Below are 26,421 nucleotides of genomic sequence, written 5' to 3' on the forward strand. Positions count from 1 at the left end.
CTTCCGGTTTCTCTTCGAAATGGAAGTAGTATAAAAGTATTTTAATAATGCTAGCACTGCAGCAACAAAATACACTTGCTGGTATTGATTTATTTGTGCAGCAGCAATACAGAAATGGTTCAACCTCAATGTAAGAAGACATTTTATTTTATATCGTAACGACTAAATTATTTTTTATTAATGTAATCATAGAGTAATCAAAATAGCCCTAAAAAGTACGCCATATTTCTTGTGTTACATTGTTGTTCTTATAAATGTGTGTACCAAATAACTGTATTTGCTAAGTCAACTGTAAAACATAAAATTAGATTGGAACAATACTGTTATATTTTACTATCTTTTTTATTATTTTAAATATATTTCTAGTTCTCTACCTGTGTTTTTAATTCTTGTTTTACTTTTATGTGTGCACCACGACACCAAGTCAAATTCCTCGTATGTGTAAACCTACCTGGTAATAAACCTGTTTCTGATTATGATTCTTTTTTATATCCAACACAGAGCTTCAACCAAGAAGTATTCTTAATGTTATTGTAGGCATATCACTCTGATAAACATGACTCGAGGGTACTGTCTTCTTGCTAAAAAAACAAAAGCAAAACAGATGTTCACTGGGTTTTCGAATGAGAGCAGAACTGCATATTATACACCAGACTCAGTGACAGTTTTATTCCACAGACCATAAGACTGTTAAACACCTGAACTAAAAACATCCGTAACATTCATCTGTTTGCAACTTACAAATTATGTATATATAGACTCTTATGGCACTACTTCTATTCTATTTTATTGTATTTACTTGCACTATTTTATCTGTTTTATTGTGTTGCACTGTTGGAAGAGCCTGGGACCTCCGACCTAAGATTTCCATCGACATAACTGTGGCTGACTGTACGAATGACAATAAAAGCCTTGAATCTTGAAAAGGTCCGCTCTTGTTCTGAAGGCAGAAATCGCTCCAGTTCCGGTGTTGATGTTTTACTTGATGCAGGTAAATCCAAATCCACGGCAGACAGGGGGCCATATGGATGACCTCATGCTGAGTGAATCAAGCTGCAATGAATAACAAGTTTTAGCATGCAGCAGCAGCAGCAGCAGCATGCAGACTCAAGTGGGACTGAAGTCATTCACACCACAATAAAGCACATAAGTGCATTTTTGTTTATTCATTATTGTCTTATTTGTTTTTCATGGGCAGTGGTGTAAAGTAACTAAATAATTACACAAGTAATGTACTTAAGTACAGTTTTGAGGTAATTGTACTTTACTTTCCATTTTATGTTACTTTATACTTCAACTACTTTTTACTCCACTACAGCTTTTAGTTACTAGTTACTTTTTAGATTTAGAATATAAGCTTATTCAAAATAAAAGTTATTTAATAAAAATAAAATAAAGATACAAATAAATAAATAATAAATACAGAAATAAATAAATAGACGAATAAATAAATTAGGAAATAAATACAGGAAAAAAATAACTGGAAATAAATACAGGAATGAATAAATAAAATAATAAATAAATATGGAAATAGATAAATGTTGAGAATAAAACAGAACACACATTATTATAAATTATAAATCTAAATTTACGTTCACATTTAATCATGTAGGTATTTCTGTGTCCGTATGCCAATGAGGTATATATATATATATATATATATATATATATCCTTTATTTAACCAGGTAAAAGACTCATTGAGATAAAAATCTCTTTTCCAAGAGTGACCTGGCCAAGAGGGGCAGCATGTACGAAGTTACAACAGATAAAACACAGACATGACAGGCAGACAAATACAGCTGTAAAACACAAATAAAATGGCACATTAGCCAGTCAATATGCGAAGTAAAACAAACTATTAAAAATTATTCAAAACTGGCAACATTTAAAACGATTTTAGGATATATGAGCACTCACATCTACCAATGGTGTCGTGTTCTCTGTCCTTTAAGATGGACCTGAATTCCCTAGTGATGAAATCTGAGAGTTTCAGCTCCTTCTGTAGATTGTTCCAAGCTGAGGGGGCAGCATATTTAAAAGCTGTTTTACCCAGTTTTGTTCTCACTGTAGGAACCAGCATCTGAATAAAATCTTGGGAGTGCAGGCCATATAGACTTTTTCTTTGACACATATATGTGCAAATGTAGGAGGGAACCAACCCAAGCAGAGATTTATAAATAAAACCCAACCAATGGGAAAGTCTGCGAGCAGACAAAGATGGCCAATTAGCAGCAGCATATAAAGTGCAATGGTGTACTCGATATCCACATCCAGTGATAAATCGTAAGGCACAACGGTACACAGTATCCAAGCTCTTTAGGCACTGGTCAGAGGCATTCATGTATAGCAGATCACCATAATCTAATACAGGTAAAAACGTTGCAGATATCAGATGTTTCCTTGTCTGAAAAGAGAAACAGGATGTATTTCTGTAAAAGAAACCTAATTTTATTTTTAGCTTTGAAACAACATTTTCCATGTGTAACTTGAAACACAAGTTCTGTTCAATAAGAAATCCCAGATATTTGTAAGTAGTGACCCTCTCAATGTCAGTCCCTTGTGCAGTACAAATATTGGGTAGAATAGATGGTAACTTTTTGCCATTCGAAAATATCATCACTTTGGATTTTTCAGCATTTAATACCAACTTTAGTTGATATAAATGGGTTTGTATGACATCAAAGGCAGACTGGAGGAAATCTAGACTTTGCTCTATAGAAGCGGAGGAACAATAAATAACAGTATCATCTGCATAAAAATGGTAAGAAGCATTTGCTAAATTATTATATAGATTATTTACATATATGGTAAAAAGAATCGGTCCTAATATGGAACCTTGTGGCACACCCTTTGCTATCGGGAGGAAGGTCCTAACCTCAATATGAAGCATGTTAAAAGAAAAAAACACTTCCCATGGTGGTTTTAATAACATCTGTTAAAGGTATAAAGGCTTTTGCATCATAGCAAGTCCTGTACCTTTGTGTATAATTATTTTCTTTCATTTTTAATAGCAATATTTTTTTCAAGTTGTATACAAAAACTTTTTTTAAATGTAATGTATTTAATTCTTGTAGTCACATCACTGTAGTTGTTTACTTTTAGTAAATAAAAAATGTTCATATTAAATATCTTTATATTCAAGTTTTTATGATTGTATTAGGTATTATATTATTATTTTATTTATTTCATTATCATTCCATTTTATTAGATTATTTAAATTTTTTAATAATCTTTTAATTTGTAGTCCCATTTTTGTTCACGTCCCCCGGAGGTGTGGGGGGCATCTACCTAAGGCTGGCCAGCCCGGCAGCCCATCCCTCAAAAAAAGGTACTCTTTACTTTGTACTCTTGCCATCTAGCCAGACAAAAGACACCAGTGCATATTCCAGTCAAATTTGACAGGGTTGGCTTCTACGTGTATCATAGGGTTACAAGGTGACACACAAATATTGTTAAAGAACATTTGTTTGAACTCCTTGCCAGAAGTAGAATACATTTTTCACATCTGTTCCAGAAAAACCCAAGGCTACCAGGACGTGTGGAGCCACCAGGACGCCGCCAGGATGTGCGGAGCCACCAGGACGTGTACAATCATAAAACTTGAAAAATAAAATATAAAGATATTATATTATATATTATTTTAAAAAGTTTTACTGAAACAAAAACAAATGAAGTGATGAAAATAAGAATTAAATAAATTACTTTATTAAAACATTTGTATATACAATTTGAAAACATATCTAATAAAAAAAAAATGTCCAACAAAAAAATACTTTTTATGTTTTCATTACCTTTATAATCTTTGTGAGTTTTCATGTTTTCAGAGATTTTGTGTCTTCGCCAGCCTAAAGGGGCAGACCCTGCCTCAGAGGGACAAAAAAAGTAATCTACACCAGGCGATTGTGCTGCCGGATTTGGCACCCCCAATATAACTTTGTCCAGGGTGGTCGTACTCCCACCAAAATCACACTGGTGTTTGCTGTCCGCCTCTAGTTTGTGCACACACAAGCATTTTGCTCTGGGCTCAGCAGCTGACAAACTAAAGAGGGGCTTGCATGTGGCAGACCAGGTGTTGGTGCTTCCGGATTTGGAACCCCCCTATCACGTCTCTGTCCAAGATAGTCGTAGCCTACTGTCACCAAAATCACACTGGTGTTTGCTGTTCACCTGTACACCTGTATACCTGTTCACAGGTATTTGTGTTAAAAATGTTAGAAGTAAAAGTAAAAATTTGTCGGAAAAATAAGTAGCGGAGTAAAGTACTGATACCAGAAAAATGTACTTAAGTACAGTAACGAAGTATTTGTACCACTACTTCCCACCTCTGCTTCCCAGTCACTGCTGTGGAGTCTTTCCGCTTCCTGGGCACCATCGTCACCCAGGACCTCAAGTCACTATACAAATGCTTGTGATGAACTGTTAGTCTAGATTCTAGAGTATATTATGAATAAGTGTTGTTATTTACTGTTTCACCACAAACATTAAAAGCAGAAGTCCTTATACTTGGTGCCAGTCCCAAAACCCCAGCCTTCACTCTTGACAGGAAATAACTCCCAAGAAAATAAGTTGAAGAATTCATAACGATTTCAAAATGTGGGATTCATATTGGCAAGTACATTTATTATCCACAGACTTGTAAACTATTTCACATATCAATTTGATGGAACATAAATAAACTAATTCACTGAAACTCCTAAATTAAGTTATATCAAATACCGTATAAAGGGACTGTGGCAAATTGTATAACAGTGCAAACTAAAACTAAAACCAATACTGAGAACAATGGGTACAATGCAGTAGCGTAGGCAGAAATGTACTTTAGGGTGGGCCTGTAAAAAATAGGGTGGGCCAGATTTTTCTTCTGCGCATCAGAAGCTAACAACAATCCCCGCTGGTACCAGTGGCAGATTACTTTTAGAATACTTTTGGAATACTTTCTTTTTCCATAACAGATGGGTATGTTTTGGTGAACAGGGGACACGAATTTAACTGTTTTAATGGCTTATCAAGGGCACAAACACAACATGTTTCATTCTAGACAGCTCTCTCATCTGCACCACACAGATCACCCGGACTGCATTCTTTGTACTGTCTTAAAACCTTTCCTTAGAATATGTTATGAATCGTATGGTGTCCTTGGGTGCTTTGAGAGGCGCCCCTAAATAGAATGAATTATCATTATTATTTATTATCTGAAACGATGTAATAACTTTTAAAACTTTTTTCAGTCACTTGCCCCATGCATTCAGCAGCAGCAGGCCATTCACTTTGATTTGATCCCGTTATGAAATGTCATCATTTCGACAATAAAGAAATGCTACATAACCGTTATCTTCCACATTTTATCTAACCATCTCCGTTTCTAACTTTCAATATATTTTAAAAGAGATCTCTCTCTCTCATCTGCATGCGGGGGCGGGGCCTCACAGACACGCTGCATCTCTCTCTCTCTCACAGACATGCTGCAGCGCTGTGCAGTGTGCACACAGTTCTGCCGGTAATGAATATTACATTTTGTGAGGAAACTTTTCCACCAATAATTCCAATAAGTATTCCAAAATGTATTCACTTCAGGTTTACGAAAGTAACTGTAATCAGATTACTCGTTTTTCAAATGTAACGCCAGCTGAATACACTTGATTTTTGTATTCTGAATACATAATGCCGTTACATGTATTCCGTTACAACCCAACCCTGTGTATATCCCTCCGGACTGTCCACCAGCAGATGAAAAACACCCACCTCTCCGCCTCTTCCAAGGGACGAAGGAACCGTGCGGCAGAGTTTCTGTTAACATTTTCTTTCTTCTGACAGCCCAGCAGCAGGAGAGGTGGGGAGAGGGAGGCGGGGCTATTTCATCGTTATCAGAAAATGATCGTATAGATCGCTGCTAGATGAGGGCAGTGGGGGCTCTTCTTGGAGTCTGGCTTTTAAAAAAAAAAAAAAGTTCATTAGTGAACTTTGAGCCATCATTTATTTTGCAGGCAGCTCTCTGCCTCTCTCACGTTATTATGGCGCGCGCCGGAACCAACAATCAGTTTTACCGTAAATGAGTTAGGTTCAGAGGACAAAGCACATACAACATTAATTAAACTCGATATTTGTTCACTTGAATTTCACTTTGAATTCTTGGATATTCTTAATGGGTGAATAATTTTTTTTATAATAATAATAAAATGATTAAAAAAAAGTATTATTATTATTATTTTTTTTTTTTTAAATGACACCGCTTTCCCAGGGTGGGCCAATGAGTAAACTGGGTGGGCCTGGGCCCACCCTGGCCCTATGGTGGCTACGCCACTGGTACAATGTGTAGTGTTATGCTTCGACAGAGAACAAGGATGTAGCCATTGACAAGACATAGAAGCTACATACCTGGGCCTCCTTGGTCAGCATGTCTGGTAGCATTAAATAAAAACAGACAGTGGGATGTATAGGTAAAATCAGTCCCGCTCTCTTTCCTCTTTGAGTCACTGTAATTTAATGTTGGCCATGGTAGCAAAAGAACAACATACAGTAAATGTTATGCAGCCTGTTGTTATTATACTAACTGAGTGACTGACTGACAGTCGAACTAATTGTACTACTTATATGTCTTATTTTATGCCTTATTGTAAAAAATATTTGCCATTAAACCGATACATTTATACATTCAGATGTCTATGTAATAAATACATTGCCGTTTCAGTACTTCCTCCCGCTCCACAGGGGGCGCTCGCTAGATCCATTGATGGTGTGACAAACGGGGAAGGGTGGCTTTTCCCTTTTTCAGTATTATGAATGAAAGCTTGTCCTTTGATTTTAGCCCTTAAATAGTTATTATCAAACATTGTCATTATACCGGTAATAAAGAGCTGAACTAAGCTCGCATAGATTAGTTCAAGATGTCTGCGAGTGCGGTGTATGTCTTGGATTTAAAAGGAAAGGTAAGATAACGGTCCAGCCTGCTAACGTTGCTAACCTGTCGTTAGCATAGCTAGCAGCTTTGCTAACACATTCCTCGTTGACAGATAATGATGTGTATTGATCTGCAGCAGTGGGTATTGCATCGGCATAGGTTCATAGGCAGTGTTTAGGGTTTGGCCTTTTATTTACGACTTTACATTGCACCTAAACATGGAGATCTGTTTAATGTGATGGTTTAACAGAAAATATTAGGCCACGTAGCGATGAGAAAACAAACAGGTGACCAGCTGTTAGCAGCAGGGGATGTCAAACTCTCTTCCTAATTCAGCGGTTTCACACATTTTTGCTTATATTGTAAACATGTCATACATATTACTCTTATCATTTCAACTTATTTTCAACCGTGAGTGTATTCTGGTCAATTCGGCGTAACAGTTGTTAATCGATTTGCATTTAAAGCCATAAGAATCAGGCTTAACATCACCTGCAGTTCTGTTAAAGTGGAGTAAAACTGTAAAAGTAACAGGTGCTTTTCATTACATTTGCATCCTATAGCATCATAGACAAAGCAGATACTTGAAGGACAAATTGATGATTTTACTTTTTTCTTTCGGTTTATTACATAAAAAGTTAAAACATAACCTTTCTATTAATGTCATAAAGGTCTACATATCTATGTTGTCATCTTTTTCCATCATATTTTCTAATGATGGATGACTTAAGGTTAAAGAGTCTACATGAATGAAAACACAATGATAATATATTTGATTGTGTTTATATTGGTAACATCGCCCTTTGGCAACTGATCACCAGTTTTGGAAGAAGTACTCAGATCTTGACCTTGTACTTGATTCAAAGTAGAACTACCACATAATAGGAATACTCTGTTACAAGTAGAAGTCCTGCAACCAAAATGTTACTCAAGTAAAAGCACAAAAGTATCAGCATTCAAATATACTTAAAGTACCAAAAGTAAACGTACTCATTATGCAGATTGGTCCATTTCAGAATAATATATTTTATGTTTGGATTATAACTATTGATGCATTAAAGTATTCTCAAAGCTGGTAAAGGTGCAGCTAGTTTTAATGACTTTGTATACACTGCAGGGTAGCTTGTGTATTTACTCCAGGTGTGACTGAAGTCTGATTTAAGGGTTGATTATATTTCACATATATCCAAATCTGCAAAGTAACTAACATTTTTAAATAAATGTAGTGGAGTAAAAGTACACTATTTACCTCTGAATTGTAGTAGGGTAGAAGTAGCACATAGCAAAACATAGAAATACTCGAGTGAAGTACAAGTCTCTCAAATGTGTACTTAAGTACAGTACTTGAGTAAATGTACTTATTACTTTACACCACTGGATATAACTTCATATGTGAACGTGAGATTTTTTCATTAGTGAGCACAACACACATGACAATATATTTGATCTTAGCAGTATTACAGTATTATAACTTTATATCAATAATAGTTTTTATGTTTTCAGCACTTCCAGAAGTGCTCTCTTGCATGTCCAATTTTTAACTACGGCATCTGCTTCTAACATTCAGTAATATTGCTTTTGCAAGCTGCATAAATTACATGTTTTCCAACTTAATTGTAGGTCCTGGTATGCCGGAATTATCGGGGAGATGTGGACATGTCAGAGATCGAGCACTTCATGACCCTTCTGATGGACAAAGAGGAGGAGGGGACCCTCTCTCCGATCCTGGCCCATGGGGGAGTCCGCTTCATGTGGATCAAACACAATAACCTCTACTGTATCCTTATGGTGCACTGCACACTGATTTGACCAAAGCAACTTGTTAACAGTTGGTATTATGTTTTCTACCCTGCTTTGATTTTCACCATTTGTTGCTAAAATTCTTAACATCACAACAGTGGTTGCAACATCTAAGAAAAATGCTAGCGTCTCGCTGGTCTTCTCCTTCTTGTACAAAATTGTCCAGGTAGGATTGCATGCTTTAATCAAAACCATCAACAACATTCACATCAGAATTAGATAACAAAGAAAACGTATAAAGCCGTCGAACAGGATTATAAAACAGCTTTTGTGTTCTTCAGGTATTTTCAGAGTATTTCAAAGAATTGGAGGAGGAGAGCATCAGAGATAACTTTGTCATCATATACGAGCTGATGGATGAGCTGATGGACTTCGGCTATCCTCAGACTACCGACAGCAAAATCCTGCAGGAGTGAGTATCCTCTTTGCCATAGCCTCACTGCAATTACCTTTACATACACTCATTATATAAATATTATATATGAATACTGCCATTCTTGATTATTCTTGAGATTCTTAGTTGATTGTTGCCTAGTATATAAATCTAACAAATGTTCATGAGTCTTCCTAAGAGTCCAAATTGATGTCTGATTAGTTATCAAAGTTAAGAAGCTTTGGGCCAAATGATCAGGGAACATCAGGAAGAAACTAAATAAATCAGCTTTTCCAGACAGCTTTTCTCAGCTGTGGTATAATCAGAAACAGGTTTATTGCCAGGTAGGTTCACACATACGAGGAATTCGACTTGATGTCATGGTGTATACATAAGATATAAAACAAAACATCTCCATATAAAACAAAAAATCTAATATAAAACAAAATCTTTAATTTACAGCGAAATGGAATGCAGTGAATTATAGAATATGTGCAGTAAGCAGTATTTGAACATTGTGTGCATTAATGTAATGCATATAGAGACTACGTTGTGGCTGAGGTAAAGTGTCAGTGGGGGGGCCGGGCCTTGTTTAGAGGCCGGTAGCGGAGGGGAAGAAACTGTTTAGGTGGCGAGAGGTTCTGGTCCCGATGGAGCGCAGCCTCCTGCCAGAGGGGAGGGGGGTGAACAGTTTGTGTCCAGGGTGGGAGGGGTCGGCCACTATCTTCCCTGCCCGCCTCAGGGTCCTGGAGGCGTGCAGGTCGTTAAAAAAAATCATCAAGTCAAGAGGAGCTTACTTTACTCAGCATATAGTACTGTAAATGACCGTTTGATTAGAAGACATGTAGCAAGCTAACTCTGGACTTCCCCCAACTGGTCCAAGTTCAGCTATAAGTCAGACCATCCTCCCCTTCGTGACCAGGACACTCTCTGTGCTCCTTTGATGCTTTCTGAGAACTTGCCTCTGCAGACGGTCTATTTCCTCTTTTCTCTATTTTGCCTCAGTGTTTACATTTTTGTCTCTCAGATACATAACCCAGGAGGGACACAAGCTAGACACCGGCGCCCCACGCCCCCCCGCCACAGTCACCAACGCTGTCTCCTGGAGGTCAGAGGGCATCAAGTACAGGAAGAACGAGGTCTTCCTGGACGTCATCGAGTCAGTCAACCTCCTGGTACGGACTCCTTGTTTTAGAAGTGCAGTGTTGCTTAAGGAATGCCAGTCACAGTGATTGTAAACTTCCTCCCTTTGTGCGTCACAACAACAGCTCGCTGATCGTGCTGTATTTTCTGTTGGCTGCTGTGAGAGCTTTCTTTACGTTTTCTTTTGTGACATTGTAATCTCGTTATTTACAGGTTAGTGCCAATGGCAATGTTCTGCGTAGTGAGATCGTCGGCTCCATCAAGATGCGTGTCTTCCTGTCGGGAATGCCTGAGTTGCGGCTCGGCCTTAATGACAAGGTTCTGTTTGAAAATACTGGAAGTGAGTAATTTCCTAGCTACAGACTTTGGTCATATTGTGTTAACACATGATTTGGGATGTGGGAGGAGCTGCCTGATGGACCATGTGATGACGATGAATGACCCTTTCCAACTATAGTAGTGACAGTTGCACCGTTCATCCTGGTACACTTTGTCCTACATCAGGGGTGTCCAAACCTTTTTCACAGAGGGCCACATACAGAAATATATAAGAAGGGCTGGGCCACTCACTAGAGGTATTTTGCCTCATAAGTTCTGTTATAAGTTGGAAAAGTCAATCCAATGTAGGTCAATTATTCTTGATACTTGAAAATGCTTTAAGAAAAAAACAGCTCACAGCTCTCCAGAGGGTTTCATTTATTTTGTTGGCAGCTAATCCCTAAAACGGGAGCTTCAGATTGCTTATAATAAGAGGAAATATGAAGGGTAGATTTCAATGTTATGTTAATTTGTTATTGGGCTTTTTTCTTATCAACTTAGATTTGTTAGAACATATTTTCAACTTTAATCGACTGGATTTATTTGAAAATTGGGCCTATTAACACATGAATACTGTGTAATATATTTGAACATATATATTTAAGAAGTACAATATAAGACAAGCAGAAGTTTATTATTCTTAAGTCATTATACTTTTTTAATTTGCTGAGTGAGGGCCGTTTCAAAATGGTCTGCGGGCCGCATTTGGCCCCCGGGCCGTAGTTTGGACACCCCTGTCCTACATCATATACTACCTCATGCTTATTGGAAAAACACAATGGTTAGAAGCCCAAAAATATGAAGTCTGCATAACTTTTGTATTTTCATGCCATGCAGTATTCTTATTTTTTTGTCCTTTCACTATTCTCTCTTATGTTTTCTTGGAGGAGGAAAGAGTAAATCTGTAGAGCTAGAGGATGTGAAGTTTCACCAGTGTGTCCGTCTATCTCGCTTTGAGAACGACCGCACCATCTCCTTCATTCCTCCCGATGGAGAGTTTGAACTCATGTCCTACCGCCTCAACACTCACGTGAGTACTCTAGATCCCCACTGTAATCCACCAGCAGGACCAATAGATCTCGCCAAGCAGCAAATCCCTCCACAAGCTGGTACTTGTTTGTGAATATAATACATTGTCCTGCATGCCTTACAAGCCAGCAAAGCAACACATGAATCAAGTACAAGGCACATTTCTCAAGTTAAGCTTGTAACATGTCAACCTTCTTTACTACGTCAAATTAAATCTGTGAGTTTATAGAATATAAGTCCATAGTAGATAAACTATGATGACTAAATGTAGTATTTCATGTTTCATATTTATTTATTTTCACAATTGTGAAGCAGCATACCAGGATGACTCTTGTTATTCCTGACAGCCAGTCTCCCCCTGGTTTGTCGGTAATATTTAAGAAACCTAAATTGGCCTTTTCAAAGCTTATATTGAGTCATGATCAGTGTTGGGAAGTTACTTTTAAAAAGTAGTGTTTGCTCGTTACTTCTTTAAAAAAGTAATCCCTTACTTTACTTAGTTACCCTCCAAGGAGCTGTGGTCTCAAGGTCTTAGGTGCCTCAAGGGGCGGTAACCCTCGAACCTCCTGGTGGACACCGGTGGTCAGGGAAGCCGTCCGACTGAAGAAGGAGGCCTTCAGGGATTTGTTATCCCGGGGGACTCCCGAGGCAGTTGCAAGGTACCGACAGGCCCGAAGGGCAGCAGCCTCATCCGTGGCCGAGGCAAAGCAGCGGGTGTGGGAGAAGTTCGGAGAAGACATGGAGAAGGACTTTCGGGCGGCACCAAAGTTGTTCTGGAAAACTGTCCGACACCTCAGGAGGGGGAAGCAGGGAACCATCCAAGCTGTGTACAGTAAGGATGGGACGTTGTTGACCTCAACTGATGGAGTGTTGGGGCGTTGGAAGGAACACTTTGAGGAACTCCTGAACCCGACAACTCCGCCCTCTATGTTAGAGGCAGAGCTGGAGTATGACGGGGGATCAACACCAATCTCCCGGTGGGAGGTCACTGAGGTCGTTAAACAACTCCACAGTGGCAAAGCCCCGGGGGTGGATGAGATCCGCCCGGAAATGCTGAAGGCTCTGGGTGTTGAGGGACTGTCATGGTTGACACGTCTCATCAACGTTGCGTGGAAGTCGGAAACAGTGCCGAAGGAGTGGCAGACCGGGGTGGTGGTCCCCCTTTTCAAAAAGGGGGATCAGAGGGTGTGTGCCAATTACAGAGGCATCACACTACTCAGCCTCCCCGGGAAAGTTTACTCCAAGGTACTTGAAAGGAGGGTCAGGCCGATTGTCGAACCTCAGATTGAGGAGGAACAATGCGGATTCCGTCCTGGTCGTGGAACGACGGATCAGCTTTTTACTCTCGCAAGGATCCTGGAGGGGGCCTGGGAGTACGCTTATCCGGTCTACATGTGTTTTGTAGACTTGGAGAAGGCGTATGACCGGGTTCCCAGGGAGTTACTGTGGGAGGTGCTGCGGGAGTATGGGGTGAGGGGGTCTCTACTCAGGGCCATCCAATCTCTGTACTCCCAAAGCGAGAGCTGTGTCCGGGTCCTCGGCAGTAAGTCGGACCCATTTCCGGTGAGGGTTGGCCTCCGCCAGGGCTGCGCTTTGTCACCAATCCTGTTTGTAATATACATGGATCGGATTTCGAGGCGTAGTCGTGGGGGGGGGGGTCTGCAGTTCGGTGGAGTAAGGATTGCACCACTGCTTTTTGCAGATGATGTGGTTCTGATGGCTTCATCGGTCTGCGACCTTCAGCACTCACTGGATCGGTTCGCAACCGAGTGTGAAGCGGCTGGGATGAGGATCAGCACCTCCAAATCTGAGGCCATGGTTCTCAGCAGGAAACCGATGGACTGTCCACTCCAAGTAGGGAATGAGTCCTTACCCCAAGTGAAGGAGTTCAAGTATCTCGGGGTCTTGTTCTCGAGTGAGGGAACAATGGAGCGTGAGATGGGCCGGAGAATCGGAGCAGCGGGAGCGGTATTGCAGTCGCTTTACCGCACTGTTGTGATGAAAAGGGAGCTGAGTCAGAAGGCAAAGCTCTCTGTCTACCGGGCCATTTTCGTTCCTACCCTCACCTATGGTCATGAAGGATGGGTCATGACCGAAAGAACGAGATCGCGGATACAAGCGGCCGAGATGGGTTTCCTCCGCCGGGTGGCTGGTGTCTCCCTTAGAGATAAGGTGAGAAGTTCGGTCATCAGGGAGGGACTCGGAGTTGAGCCGCTCCTCCTTCGCGTCGAAAGAAGCCAGTTGAGGTGGTTCGGGCACCTAGTTAGGATGCCACCTGGGCGCCTCCCTAGGGAGGTGTTCCAGGCACGTCCAGCTGGGAAGAGACCAAGGGGTAGACCTAGGACCAGGTGGAGGGATTATATCTCTTCTCTGGCCTGGGAGCGCCTTGGGATCCCCCAGTCAGAGCTGGTTGATGTCGCCAGGGAAAAGAAAGTTTGGGGCTCTCTGCTGGAACTGCTACCCCCGCGACCCGACCACGGATAAGCGGGAGAAGATGGATGGATGGACCCTCCAAGGAAAGTAACTTTTTACGTTACTCGTTACTTTTACGTTACTTTTATGTTGCTCGACTTTGGGCAGAACCCCATCTCCGTTCCTAAATATGTAGGCTTACATAAAGTTCTACTATGGAGGACATAACAGATATGTCTTTTGTGCTCTTTATTATAAAAAAATGCCACAGAGCACTTAACAAAACATTGGGCTATAGGCGTCAACACCACCACTAAACAATAATATCAAACAATATCAAAATAAAATAATAATCATTAAGGGTTACAGGCTAGCCCCAAAATAAGTGCAAAGCTAGTGCAAATCATATCAATAGGCTACTAAATAGGCTTGGACTCGAAATATCATCATTTCCCCGGGGATCTTGAGCTACTAGCTTCATGCTAGCATGTTTTCTTTTCAAATGCTTGGTGAGGTTGGCAGTGGAGTTAACGGCAGTGGACACAAGTTTCTGGCCAGGGCACAACGTACACCTTACACTCACATTTTTCCCCTTAGTTTCAACAAGTTCGAAGTAATGGGAATACCTCCATCCCTCGAATGTTAGCGGTGGCTGCGCCTGCTTCTCGCTTGCCATCACTGCTCTTCAGTCGTCATACCACCACCAGCGGCCAGCCTCTATCACGTACAGTGTTTGGAATGAGAGCTCGTGCCTAATGCGTAAGCCCACAGCTGAGTAGGCAGTGTCACTGTCACTCGTCCCTGGGAAAAGTAACGTTGCGGCGAATTGAAGAAGAAACTACTTTACGTTACCAAATGTTCCGTAGTAGCGCGTTACACTACTTTTTACCCGGCAAAAGTAGTTACGTTACCCAACACTGGTCATGATACTTACAACTGTGTTTGAAGGCACAGTCAGTTAGTATATATATATTATATACATATTTATACAGAACACTTCTCACCTGGAAATAATGAAAGCAATGACATCTCGGCCAAACCTGCCTTTTCTGAAAGAGGGGACATTTCTAAAAGAATAACCAGCTTACTCATGATAGTCATTGTATTATCATATGCAAAGAGAAAAAGGGAAAGGCTATCAACAAGCACTTTAGGTTAAAAAGTTTAAATCAGCATCACATTTTCAATAAATGTTTCACAACAGGACTGCCAGTAAGCTTGTGGGAAGGGAAGTAGTACTCTGTCGTTGTAGCAACAATGTAATGTGCTTCCAAAGAAGCCTGTCTTTGAGTGACCAACCACATTGAAACATTTAGTTCCTGGTTTTCTTCATAAAATAAATCGTATGACTTGGAGTTGCTTGTTACCTGTTATAACGCCTCTTTCCCCAGACCAAACAACAAACAACAAACAATAACAAAGCAGAGTGGCATCAAACACAACAAAGAAGTTACATAGTTCTCATTAAACTGTAAAATATCTGTTTGTATCCTGGTCGCTATTATGAAATAGACACCCATTGATTGGATAAAGATTGTTATTTATTTTCAACGATTAGTTCTTCTTCTGATCGACTGATTTATTGTTGTCAGGTTTTTTGCACTTCCCTAATATCATTATCAGTATTTAATTCAAAAATGTTGTCTAGGCCAGTTTCATACTGTCTGTCCATACTCTTGGCACAAGTTGCAAAACTACACAGGCTATCCGGTGACCCCCCCCCCCCCAATGTTGTGCAATGTGTGTTTTCCCCTTAATTCTCTTTACAACACTGAGAGCACAACAACTGTTTTGACCACAAATTTGACCATTGGCTGGGTTTCCACAGATTCATAAAAAAATCTTTAAATCCATCACTTTTGGATTTAAAAAATAAGGCCTTACCTTTTTCTTTTTTTTTTAAAGTCTTACAAATGCGTGGGAAGTAGATTTGTACTATCTTTTTATATCATTTTTTGTTTTATATTTTTGATATGAAATCTCAGAAGTATTTGGTGACATCTATTTAAAAAACGTTCTGTGGTCTTAAATCATGTCATGGCCATTTCTACTGATCATAATTCCATTGTTGAGGTCTACTAGAATAGATTTATATTGTGCAATTTTCCTTTTTTTTTACTCGCTACAGGGTGTACTTTGAGGGTTTGTGACTGCAGACCGTTTACATGCATAAAAACCTTCATAACACACAAGGGGACGGGTAATAACCGGAAAAGCATGACATGGGACCTTTAAGTTTAAAAAAGTAAAAAGTTGTAGTAACGTCTGCTCTCCACCAGGTGGTGACAGTGTCACATGATATTTGAACTTGCATGCATGTGGACTGTACTAAAGCCTCTTAAAACTATTTTTGATAACACGTGTGTTTTATATCTTCAGGTGAAGCCTTTGATCTGGATTGAGTCCGTCATTGAGAAGCACTCCCACAGTCGTATCGAATACATGATCAAGGCAGGTCACTTTTGCACTCATGTCATTTAGAGCAACATCTTTATTGTTGTCAAACCTTTGTGCTATAATTATTTGGAGAGAAGATAGTTATTTGACAGTAATGCAGTTCACACTGGGTCACGGCATGTTTGTACTTATTTAATACTATAATTAGGTTATAATTAATTATAATTAAAGCCCTGTTCAGGCGGGGCACCGTGTTAAACTTGACTTTCTTGTTTCTCCGCTCAGGCGAAGAGTCAGTTCAAGAGGCGTTCCACAGCCAACAACGTGGAGATCCACATTCCTGTGCCAACGGACGCTGACTCACCCAAATTCAAGACCACAGTGGGCAGCGTGAAATGGGTGCCTGAGAACAGCGAGATCGTCTGGTCAATCAAGTCCTTCCCTGTGAGCTGAAATCATGACTCATCAGTATCATACAGAGGGTTAAAAATGACTGATGTTATGTCTGGGTTTTTATGCAATACCGTAAGAACTTAGTTTGGATGTTTTCGTGACTTCATGGTGGAGAAACATGTCAGATGTTCTACTGTTTATATTAAGTCATTCCTTTTAGTGTTAAACACGAGAGGTTTCCAGAGTGTTGTTTGATAGAGTTTCTGCTTTGTTTTCTCACAGGGTGGAAAGGAGTATTTGATGCGAGCCCACTTTGGTCTGCCGAGCGTAGAGGCTGAAGACAAGGAGGGGAAGCCACCAATTAGTGTCAAGTTTGAGATCCCATACTTCACCACCTCCGGCATCCAGGTACATCACACACACACACACACACACACACACACACACACACACAGACAGACAGACAGACAGACAGACAGACAGACAGACAGACAGACAGACAGACAGACAGACAGACAGACAGACAGACAGACAGACAGACAGACAGACAGACAGACAGACAGACAGACAGACAGACACTTACTTCAGGGGACATTACATGCATTTCCTGGAGACTTATCCTAACCTTAACCATAACCAACACATGCCTAACCCTAACCCTAATCCTAACCAAGTCTTCATTCCTATAGAGTAAACCATCTGGGAGCAGGTGCAAACAAATGCTACTGCATTCGCACCTGCTGTGTTACCATCACAAAGGCCTGCATCGTGCACACATCTTGCGGTTGTCAGTCGTTTCCTTGTCATCCTGGATCTATAATGTATAGCCCTGTCTCTCATACAAACGATGTCTCTAGAGAAAGAATTTAAGCAATTTGCATCCTGTTTTTGGCCAGAGGGGGCAGTCAGGGCACTTTTAAACGGCGCTTCTCTCTTTCTTACTGTAAAGCAGCTGCTCACCAGTTTACACTGGCCTCTGCATTTGTGTTAAACACAATGATAGAAAATGTCATTCTTATTTAGAGGTAAGTAGATTCATTGGAATTTGATTGTGATTCCCGTGACACTAAGAGAGAAGCTAATGTTTTTCTTCATGTCTGAATGAAAACTTTCTGACCGCAGACTTACACAGATGGGCTGCTCTGACTGTATAATCACAGTTGTCCTGTGATTATACGTGTTGCACCACAGAAACACAAAATTAAGTTTTCCGTGTCCTGATGTGAGGAAACAATGGCAGCTTGACAAACTCCATTTGAAAATAATATATTATTGCCCAAAAAACAAACGTTTAGTTTTCCATAGGTACATTTACATACATCTCCCTCAGTGTTACAATAACCCCAACCTGTCTGACATTGTGTTGCATTTTTTTGAAAGCAAGATGTGATGCTAAATCCACAAGTTGTAAAAAACAGTGCTTTAAATAAAATGCCAGGTTTTAAGGGACGTAAGACGAGTAATGCATGTCACTGCCTCAAATCATTTGCAGAATATGGTCATGGTAGGTTAAGCTTCATAAGCAGAACTGAGTAATAACTTCAAGAAATAACAATAAAATAAGTATTTGTAAAGTAACTTGTTATTGAGCAGTCATGGTTTATAACAGTAAGAATTAGTACATTGAATATAAACTGTTACTTTAATAAAAAATGGCTTATTTGTTTAACATTAAGCTCTTTAAATGTGTTGTAGCTGATTGAGGCCTGAATCTCTCCGTTAAACACACTGTATCTACTTCTTAACGTTATCCCTGCGCTCTGTACAAAGCTCATAGAAAAAGTCATATTTTCCAGCTTCTCCACATTTCCTATGATGATATTTAATGAAACCTCATTAAGTCGTATGGACATTACGCAGCCCACTCGGAAACGAGAAGCTTGAACCCAAGATAATTGAAATATGTGATACTTTTAATTGGGGTGGTGTTTGGCAGAACATGCGTTTTGGCCATTTTAATTTGGCAGCTGTCAGAACTCATCTCTTTTTGCCTCTTCCATATTTCCAATCCAAGAATGAAGCGATGCTGGAATAAAAGAAAGTGCATCCAGTCATAGTGCCGACACAACTGGAGGTGTCACATGTCTTGTTCATACCCATGAGATAAACACATGTCCAACATTCCAGTAATAGTACTTTTTAAATTAAGGTTTAGTTTTGTTTATGAATGATATTTCTACTGATGAGTTTATAAAAATCTTGTTACATTGCTTTCTTTGGGGATCCGGGGTAGCTTTTTGCAATTATTGTGCACTAATATAAATAAAATGTTCTCAATATTCTCAATAATATATTTATTAAAGCTTCAAGTTGGTCATAATGTACAATTATGGCTTTTCTTTGATATTTATTGTGCACTTTAAGCAACTCACACCTCTGTGTTTTGGAAAATAGCCATTTATTAGATATTTGGCTCAACATAATCAAAAATAATAGATAAGTGAATTAAACTCAAGTTAATATGAAAACAGAAAATGATCCACAACGTCATCACTGTAGAACTGGATCTGACTTGCTCATCTGTTTGGTCGATAGATCCTCTTTTTGTGGTTTTCAACAAACCATTGCTTGCTTGTATTCAAACACAAGAAAGCTGAGTATTTTTCTGTTCCCCTCAATCTCGACACACCCTTTGAGCAGAAATGTGCTTAGTGGTAATCGGCGGAAAAAATAACCACATTAATATAAGATGATTTCAAACAAACATGCCAAGACATCAGACCTGTTGACCTTTTAATGCTCATTCTGTCGATTAGGCCGACGAGAACCAGAGGGGGAGAAGTACTCACATCTTGTACTTGAGTTAAAGTAGAAGTACCAGCGTGTAGGAATACTCTGTTACTCAAGGTTAAGTTATTCAAACGTATATACATTTATTAAAAGTATTGGCATCAAAATATACTTAAAGTACCAAAAGTAAAAGTACTTATTATGCAGATGGTACATTTCAGAATAATATGTTTTAATTGTTATTATTGATCATTAAAGTGTTATTAAAGCTGGTAAAGGCGCAGCTAGCTTTAATAACTGTATACTGCAGTAGATTGTGAATTCACTCCAGGTGTGACTAAAGTCTTATTTAAGAGTTGATTATATTTCACATCATTAATACAAATCTGTAAATGAACTAACACTTTTTTAATGAAATACATGTAGTGGAGTAAAAGTACAGGATTTTCCTCGGATTGTAGTGGAGTAGAAATACAAAGTAGCAAAACATGGACATACTAAAGTGAAGTACAAGTATCTCAAAATCGTACTTAACTACAGTACTTGAGTAAATGTACTTCCCACCTCTGACTAGACAAACCTAAATAAAACAAATTAAACCTATGTAATAAACAACAGAGAATCAATTTAATTGATAGCTTCCTTGATAAAAACCTGGATAAATGTCAAGATTGATTTATGTTAAATCTGTATCTTCTTGGAAGCCAAGACATCTTCATATTCTTAAACTCCATTGCTCCATGGGGAGATGTTTTATTAAGGTCATAAAAACATGTGACAACTTAACTACAGTTGATATGAACATGTAAGGTTTAGGCCCTAAATTTCATTTTTAGTAAAAAAAAACAAAACTAATTTGAGATGCCATATAATGTTTTTCACCGGGTTCAATCTAAAATACGTTTGCTGTAGTTTGAGCTGTTCACTAGTTCCCATGTTGTTGCAGGTCTCCACGGTTTATCTGTCTGTCAAGCCAAATGCATACAAACTCTGTGTTTGCAATCACACTGTGGTGCGCCCACCGTCTCAGAGGCAACATTTTAAGAGCCATATTCCCATCAAACGGCTGCACTGGGCCCTTAACCTTTTCTTTATTACAGGGCAGACTGGCTCTCAGGCTCTAATGCAGCCAGGAGCACCACTCGTACGTGTGAGAAGAGGCCGTGAAGCTTAATTAGACGCATGTAAATATCAAAGCATGAGAAAGTTCCTCTTAACTCCACCACAAAGTGTAGTGGAGAGCACATGTGAAGTGTGTGTGATGCACAGAACTGTAAGACATTTAACTAGAAATGGAGTAGCCCAACACTTTTCAGTTCAAATAAAAGTGTTTTCCAAATCTCCTGTCTTTAGGTGATGCTGAGGAACACCGAGACATGCAGCTTTTTGGGACAAACTTCTCCTAAATGCTTTAAGAATCCAGACCACACATGTAGTCTGTACTTACCAAACGAGATACAGCAAACATCCTCCTTTTCCCCTTCTCATCTTACAAGCCATAATGATATTTTGCGGAGGGATGGCTTTTGATGCCGTTTTGCTGACTGCGTACCCACGGTCAGCTCGACGGCACGTTGGCCGCCGACTTCAGGGAGAAGTGCTGTGCCGGCAGACTCTGTGATCCCGAGTCTATGTGTTTGTCGTCATGTGTCTGGTGGCCGCGCGGTCGCTCTCTCCGACCTCACTCTGTAGTGGAAGGTAATAACAAGGCGGCCCACAGAGTCCTGCCGTGTCTGTCCGGCTCTCGGCTGGGAACCGGCGTGATGGAGAGGAGGCACGGCACGGCTCGCAGAGAGGGGTCCTGTCAGCCCTTAAAATGTCCGTGCTTGCACTCCTGCTGATTTTTTGTTCACAGGACTTTGTATTTATTCTTTATTTAGCAAATATGCAGGAATGTTGTGGGAAGGATATTCCTAAAGGAGCACACTGAAGGATGGATGTATGTCTGTCATTTTCTTTTTGTAGTGCGCAGTGACTTATTGCTGCCACACTTTATGGCGACACAGCAGCAAAGGTACAGTGCAGATAAAAGGCATTAAAAAATAAAAGGTAGCGTTGCACATTAGATAAAAAGACAAGCACACATTAGTTAGAATATAAACATAAGTACATCATTGGAAAAAATAGTAGGGTTTTAAAAAAAGTAACACATTGTTAAGCTAAATTGCACAACATAGATGACAAGATGAATGATTTAACACAGAAAGCAAGTTCAGTTTAAATATGGTGAATTGCTGGAAAGGATTTTAGAATAAATGTTGCTTTACATCTTCCCACCATGGACAGATTGTTACAGTGAGATAAGTTTGAACAGTTTTCTCCCACATGACTGGTAAAACCCAATGTGCTATCATGTCGCACAGGATGACAGGATATTTTGAGCACATCTTCTCGTAATTCAGCTCTGTCGTAACATTGGGTTGGCGAAATATCGGTTCATGGCTTGTGAAAGTTGTATCTTGATAATGCTGATGTGCATTTTTTTTTTCACATCGAGGCCCCCGAAAAACAGTTATGTAAATTGGCTTTGTGTGTGCCTTGAAAGCTGTTCTGTATCTGCTTCCCTCTTCTTAGTGTGACTTTTACTACTGCCAACTTCCTCATCAACAACACCACTCTTACTACAGCTTTCTGCATGCGTAAAGGCCTATGCCCCTGGAAAATGTGACTTTTAATATTGAGTATTAGCTATTAATAATAGAAAGGTCCTTTGCAGGGATATGTACGCCTCAGAAGTAAAAAATAATGAATAAGTATACTATTTCATAGACAATTAAACTGCACAATGCTCCAACCCCTCTTAGATATTTTTGTTTAAACTTTAAACACACTAAATACTCAAAACCTGCTTAGAATGAGGTACAACTTGAGGTACAACTGCGTTGTAGCCAGTTATTTGGGGTCCCTTTATGGATATTGTTTGCTTTTCTCCGTGTGCCTGTGTGCAGTCAATCCATTTTTGTTTTTCCACAGAGCAAAGACTTGCAGCTAAAAGTCCATAAATTGTTTGCTCACATTTTCCGTTGTTGGGAACGTATTTATATTTTGGTTTGTCTGTATGTGTAAGCCCAGTGATCGACTGGCAACCTCTTTCCTGGCTCTCCCAGTGCATGCTGGGAGGGGCCCCAGACCTCTGTGACCCTGCATGCAATGCATTTAGACTACAGATGGAACATGTTTAGGTTAAGTTAGTTTTACCTTGGCAAATAACTTCAACAAATGACTTACACTAAGGGTGCATTCACACCTAATAGTCCGCTCTCCGGTGCGCACCAGACCACAGTTTGTTACTTTGTTTCATTTTCAGAAGGTTCGGTTTGCGTTCACACGGCAAAACTCAAACGGACTATAAACTTTAAACACAAGTCATGTGCACGGAAATGCTGTTCAACCATTGGTCAGACATTAAGGGGGTACAAACGCAAATCCCGACCATTTCTCCCGGAGCCTCCGCCATGGAGCATCGGCACTCGGCAGGTTATTCTCATGCTGATGTTAGTCTGGAGATCAACAGACACTAGCGGCCCGCGCATATGATTATATAATCAGACAACGTCCGTTAAAAAACGTCCGTTTCACCGACGACAGGTGTTCTTAATTGTATGTAGTTGGAGCATTTTTACTTTACACGACACTGTTCAACACTTAATTCTGCTTCACTCTTTAACTAAACAACCGCGGATGTCTTGAAAGACTTCCGCGGTTGTTTCTCCGCCAACTACATAAAAGTAAGAACACCTGTCGTCGGTGAAACGCCCCTCCTTACTGCAGAACGTCTCATTATATGTGTTATAATGTTTTTTAACGGACGTTGTCTGATTATATAATCATATGCGCGGGCCGCTAGTGTCTGTTGATCTCCAGACTAACAGCAGCATGAGAATAACCTGCCGAGTGCCGATGCTCCATGGCGGAGGCTCCGGTAGAAATGGCCGGGATTTGCGTTTTTACCCCCTTAATGTCTGACCAATGGTTGAACAGCATTTCCGTGCACATGACTTGTGTTTAAAGTTTATAGTCCGCTTGAGTTTTGCCCGTGTGAAGCAAACCGAACCTTCTGAAAAATGAAACAAAGTAACAAACTGTGGTCGGTGCGCACCAGAGAGCGGACTATTAGGTGTGAATGCACCCTGAGAACACACTGCATTGCAGCAACTTGCGTCATCTCATGCAATGAAGTGCTAACCTAAAAACAGCTTGAATTTAGTGTTTGAATAAAAGTCTAGACACTTGTTCCTCTCGTTCATAACCCTTTGTTTTCCCTCCTCAGGTGCGCTACCTGAAGATCATTGAGAAGAGTGGATACCAGGCCCTGCCGTGGGTGCGCTACATCACCCAAAATGGAGGTAGGTGAAGAGTTCAGTGCCCATATGTGCAGATCTTAGGCAACAGTTGGGCAAGGCAGTGCAATGTGGTGGGAACCAGCCGGTGCGGTTCTATGAAAAGGGGATACAGTGTAGAACATGAGGCAATGTGGCAACGTCCTGCAAAATGTGAGAAATTGACTTTTTTTTTTTTGTTGTGCTTCCCTGATCTTAACAGCGATTTACGAAGGTTGCACATGCTGGTCTTTTTGCTAATGTTGCCACTAATTGCCAAACATCCTCATCTCATTTCCTTTGTATTCCATTCATTCTGGGTGGAAAGCTTCAGCTGCCGACACTTGATTTCTCTCCGATTCTCTCTTTTTCTTTTGTACATTTGATTAAGTCTTTGTCCATTTCCTCCTCAGATTACCAGCTCCGGACCCAGTAGGCAGCGCCTCCGCCGGCAGTAGGCAGGTGGAAATCAGAGGGGGCGGAGAGGGGCCGCTAATGCGCTATCAATGGCAGGTGTCAGTCATGAGACCACAGGACTTTCTTTCTTTTGTTTAGTTTTTGTATTTGTTAAAGTTTTATTGATTTCCGATCAGTGCAAATATTAGATGCAGCCTTCAGTTTAAAATAAAGAGAAACAATGATTATGTGTTACTACTGTGGCTCGTAATGTGAGCAAGGCCAAGAAGAGCAGGAGTAATGTTTACATCCAACACACACAGCAGAGAGACGCACACAATCCTTCACAATGGGTCAAAAGGTTTAAAGAGTATGTTACACATTTTTCTTTCAAAGTTCCGGTCATCACAATAACACTCTTTCAATCCGAGTTTGACATGAAGCTGCTTCGTTCTGCCACAATCCCTATTTGTTGATTATCTGTATATATTTGTTACATGTTAATGAACTTCAGTGTTATATGTTCAACGATTGTACATTTAAATGCTTCTTTTTTGTATCACCTCAATGTGATGCCATTGATACATGCCAGCAGAGCACGGCTGTTTTGCTTTTCATCCGTTTGCCTCCTCTGCCGTTCAGCTTTGCAGAAAATATGAAGTTTATGTCGCGCGGTCAACAGAGTACCAGTTAAAAATCCCTCTTTTCCATCCCCAAAACATGTTCCCCTTCTCCCCGTCTGTAGCCACACATTTTAAATCATTAAATGTCTATTTAGAGAAAACTGTTCCATCGCTGCCCTGCGTCATTTTGTGTGTGATGTCACTGCAGTCATCACAGTTAGCTGTCGTCTGCGAGCACCTGTCCCACAAAGAGGAATGCTGAATGGAGTGGAAAACTCTGCAGAGAGAGAGGCAGAGGAGGGGGTTTCCTGTATCACGCTTGTGGTTTGTCGCAAACCCTGGATGGTTCTTTCCATCCCGTCCTGGAGGTCTTTGCAAACACTGACTCTTAATACTGAAGGCCCGTGAAATCATAGGCGATTGAGCGCCGGCCGGCACTCCGTAAACACGCAGGGAAGCAGGGAAGGATGTGACTCAAGCTGTGGTCAGCGGTCGCAGACATGCTGGAGAGAAAAGTAGGATGGACCTGCACAGGCGAGCTATTGTTCGTGCCAAGCCAGACGGCAGTGGCCCTGCATGAGGTCATTCCTTAGGTTTGTCCTGTGAGGTGATCCTCTCTATTCGTGTGACTCACTCACAGCAGGTGCCGAATGTCACGATGACCTGAAATGCCAGATTTGTCCTTTTTACTCACGATGGACTTCTATCATTGGTGTTGCTGTGAGACATTTTAAATTCTTCTTTCAAGCACCCGTTTTTGTTGAACACCAACCAGAGGTTAGAGTAAAAAAAGGATGACGCTATGTAATTCAGCTTGCGATGTTCCCGATAGTCATCAAGATAAAGTGAAGTGTGAACCCGCCTTTAACTGAAACATGCAAGCTGTTATGTTTCTTATCTTCAGCTGCATCTTCTTTTTTGTTTCTTTCAGCAGCACATGGACATTTCTGAGATAACATCTCAACAAGTAGAATAATTCATGGTTTCAGGCAGAATGTTCCGGTCTGTAATTGAGACAGTGTGAGAAAACAAGTCAGTAAATCTGCTGCATTTGGAGAAAAGCAAAGTGAGCTCACTGATTGTGATTGCCCGCTTCAGAGTGCAGTTTTGCCTGTACATACTTGTCCTATCCAGCAGGGATCTGATTGACAGGTATGAGAATGCTAACCTACTCAGGCTAGATTAGATCTCGTCGGCATCATCTTGTTGATCAGTCTGCTGTCAGTAGGGCTCTGCTGCATAGCATACAGGCACTTTTACAACAGCTACTAACATGATCTCTAACTCAGTCATAAAATCCCCACTGCCCAGCCGTTGGTGGAGCAGACAGCGCTCCCTCACCGGGGAACAGGCTCTGTGATGCTTGGCAGAGCATGTGAATATAGTATTTGGCTCATGATGAGAAGCTTGCATTCATGAAGTAAACTCAGCCTCTGGGGAACGACAGGGGAGACCTGACAGTCCTCATGTTGCCGGACTGCGTACAGAAGGCTCGGTTACAGCAAAACACAAGCATCCTCTCTTATGTTGGCAAATATTTACCATAAATATGTATTCTTTTATCTATGATTAACCGCAGGGTTATCATA

At 40.4% G+C, this 26,421-nt stretch overlaps 1 protein-coding gene across 3 annotated transcripts; it reads left to right on the forward strand.

Annotated features, from left to right (window-relative positions):
• Positions 1-6,721: 6,721 nt before the first annotated feature.
• LOC117462391 (AP-1 complex subunit mu-1) lies at positions 6,722-24,998 on the forward strand. 3 transcript variants are annotated; one of them, XM_034104606.2, is made up of 12 exons: positions 6,722-6,927; positions 8,520-8,676; positions 8,798-8,865; positions 8,981-9,111; positions 10,100-10,247; positions 10,429-10,555; positions 11,418-11,563; positions 16,354-16,425; positions 16,657-16,815; positions 17,047-17,172; positions 23,765-23,840; positions 24,227-24,998. In XM_034104606.2, exons 1-12 carry the CDS (start codon positions 6,886-6,888, stop codon positions 24,247-24,249), a joined length of 1,275 nt encoding a protein of 424 aa, XP_033960497.1. In that variant the 5' UTR covers positions 6,722-6,885; the 3' UTR covers positions 24,250-24,998. The 3 variants fall into 3 exon arrangements, with proteins under 3 accessions (XP_033960497.1, XP_033960499.1, XP_033960500.1); XM_034104608.2 differs by having other exon boundaries at positions 11,421-11,563; XM_034104609.2 differs by having other exon boundaries at positions 11,424-11,563.
• Positions 24,999-26,421: the final 1,423 nt, after the last annotated feature.

The sequence above is a fragment of the Pseudochaenichthys georgianus genome, chromosome 17 (assembly GCF_902827115.2).
Source record: "Pseudochaenichthys georgianus chromosome 17, fPseGeo1.2, whole genome shotgun sequence".
In the NCBI taxonomy this organism is placed as follows: Eukaryota; Metazoa; Chordata; class Actinopteri; order Perciformes; family Channichthyidae; genus Pseudochaenichthys; species Pseudochaenichthys georgianus.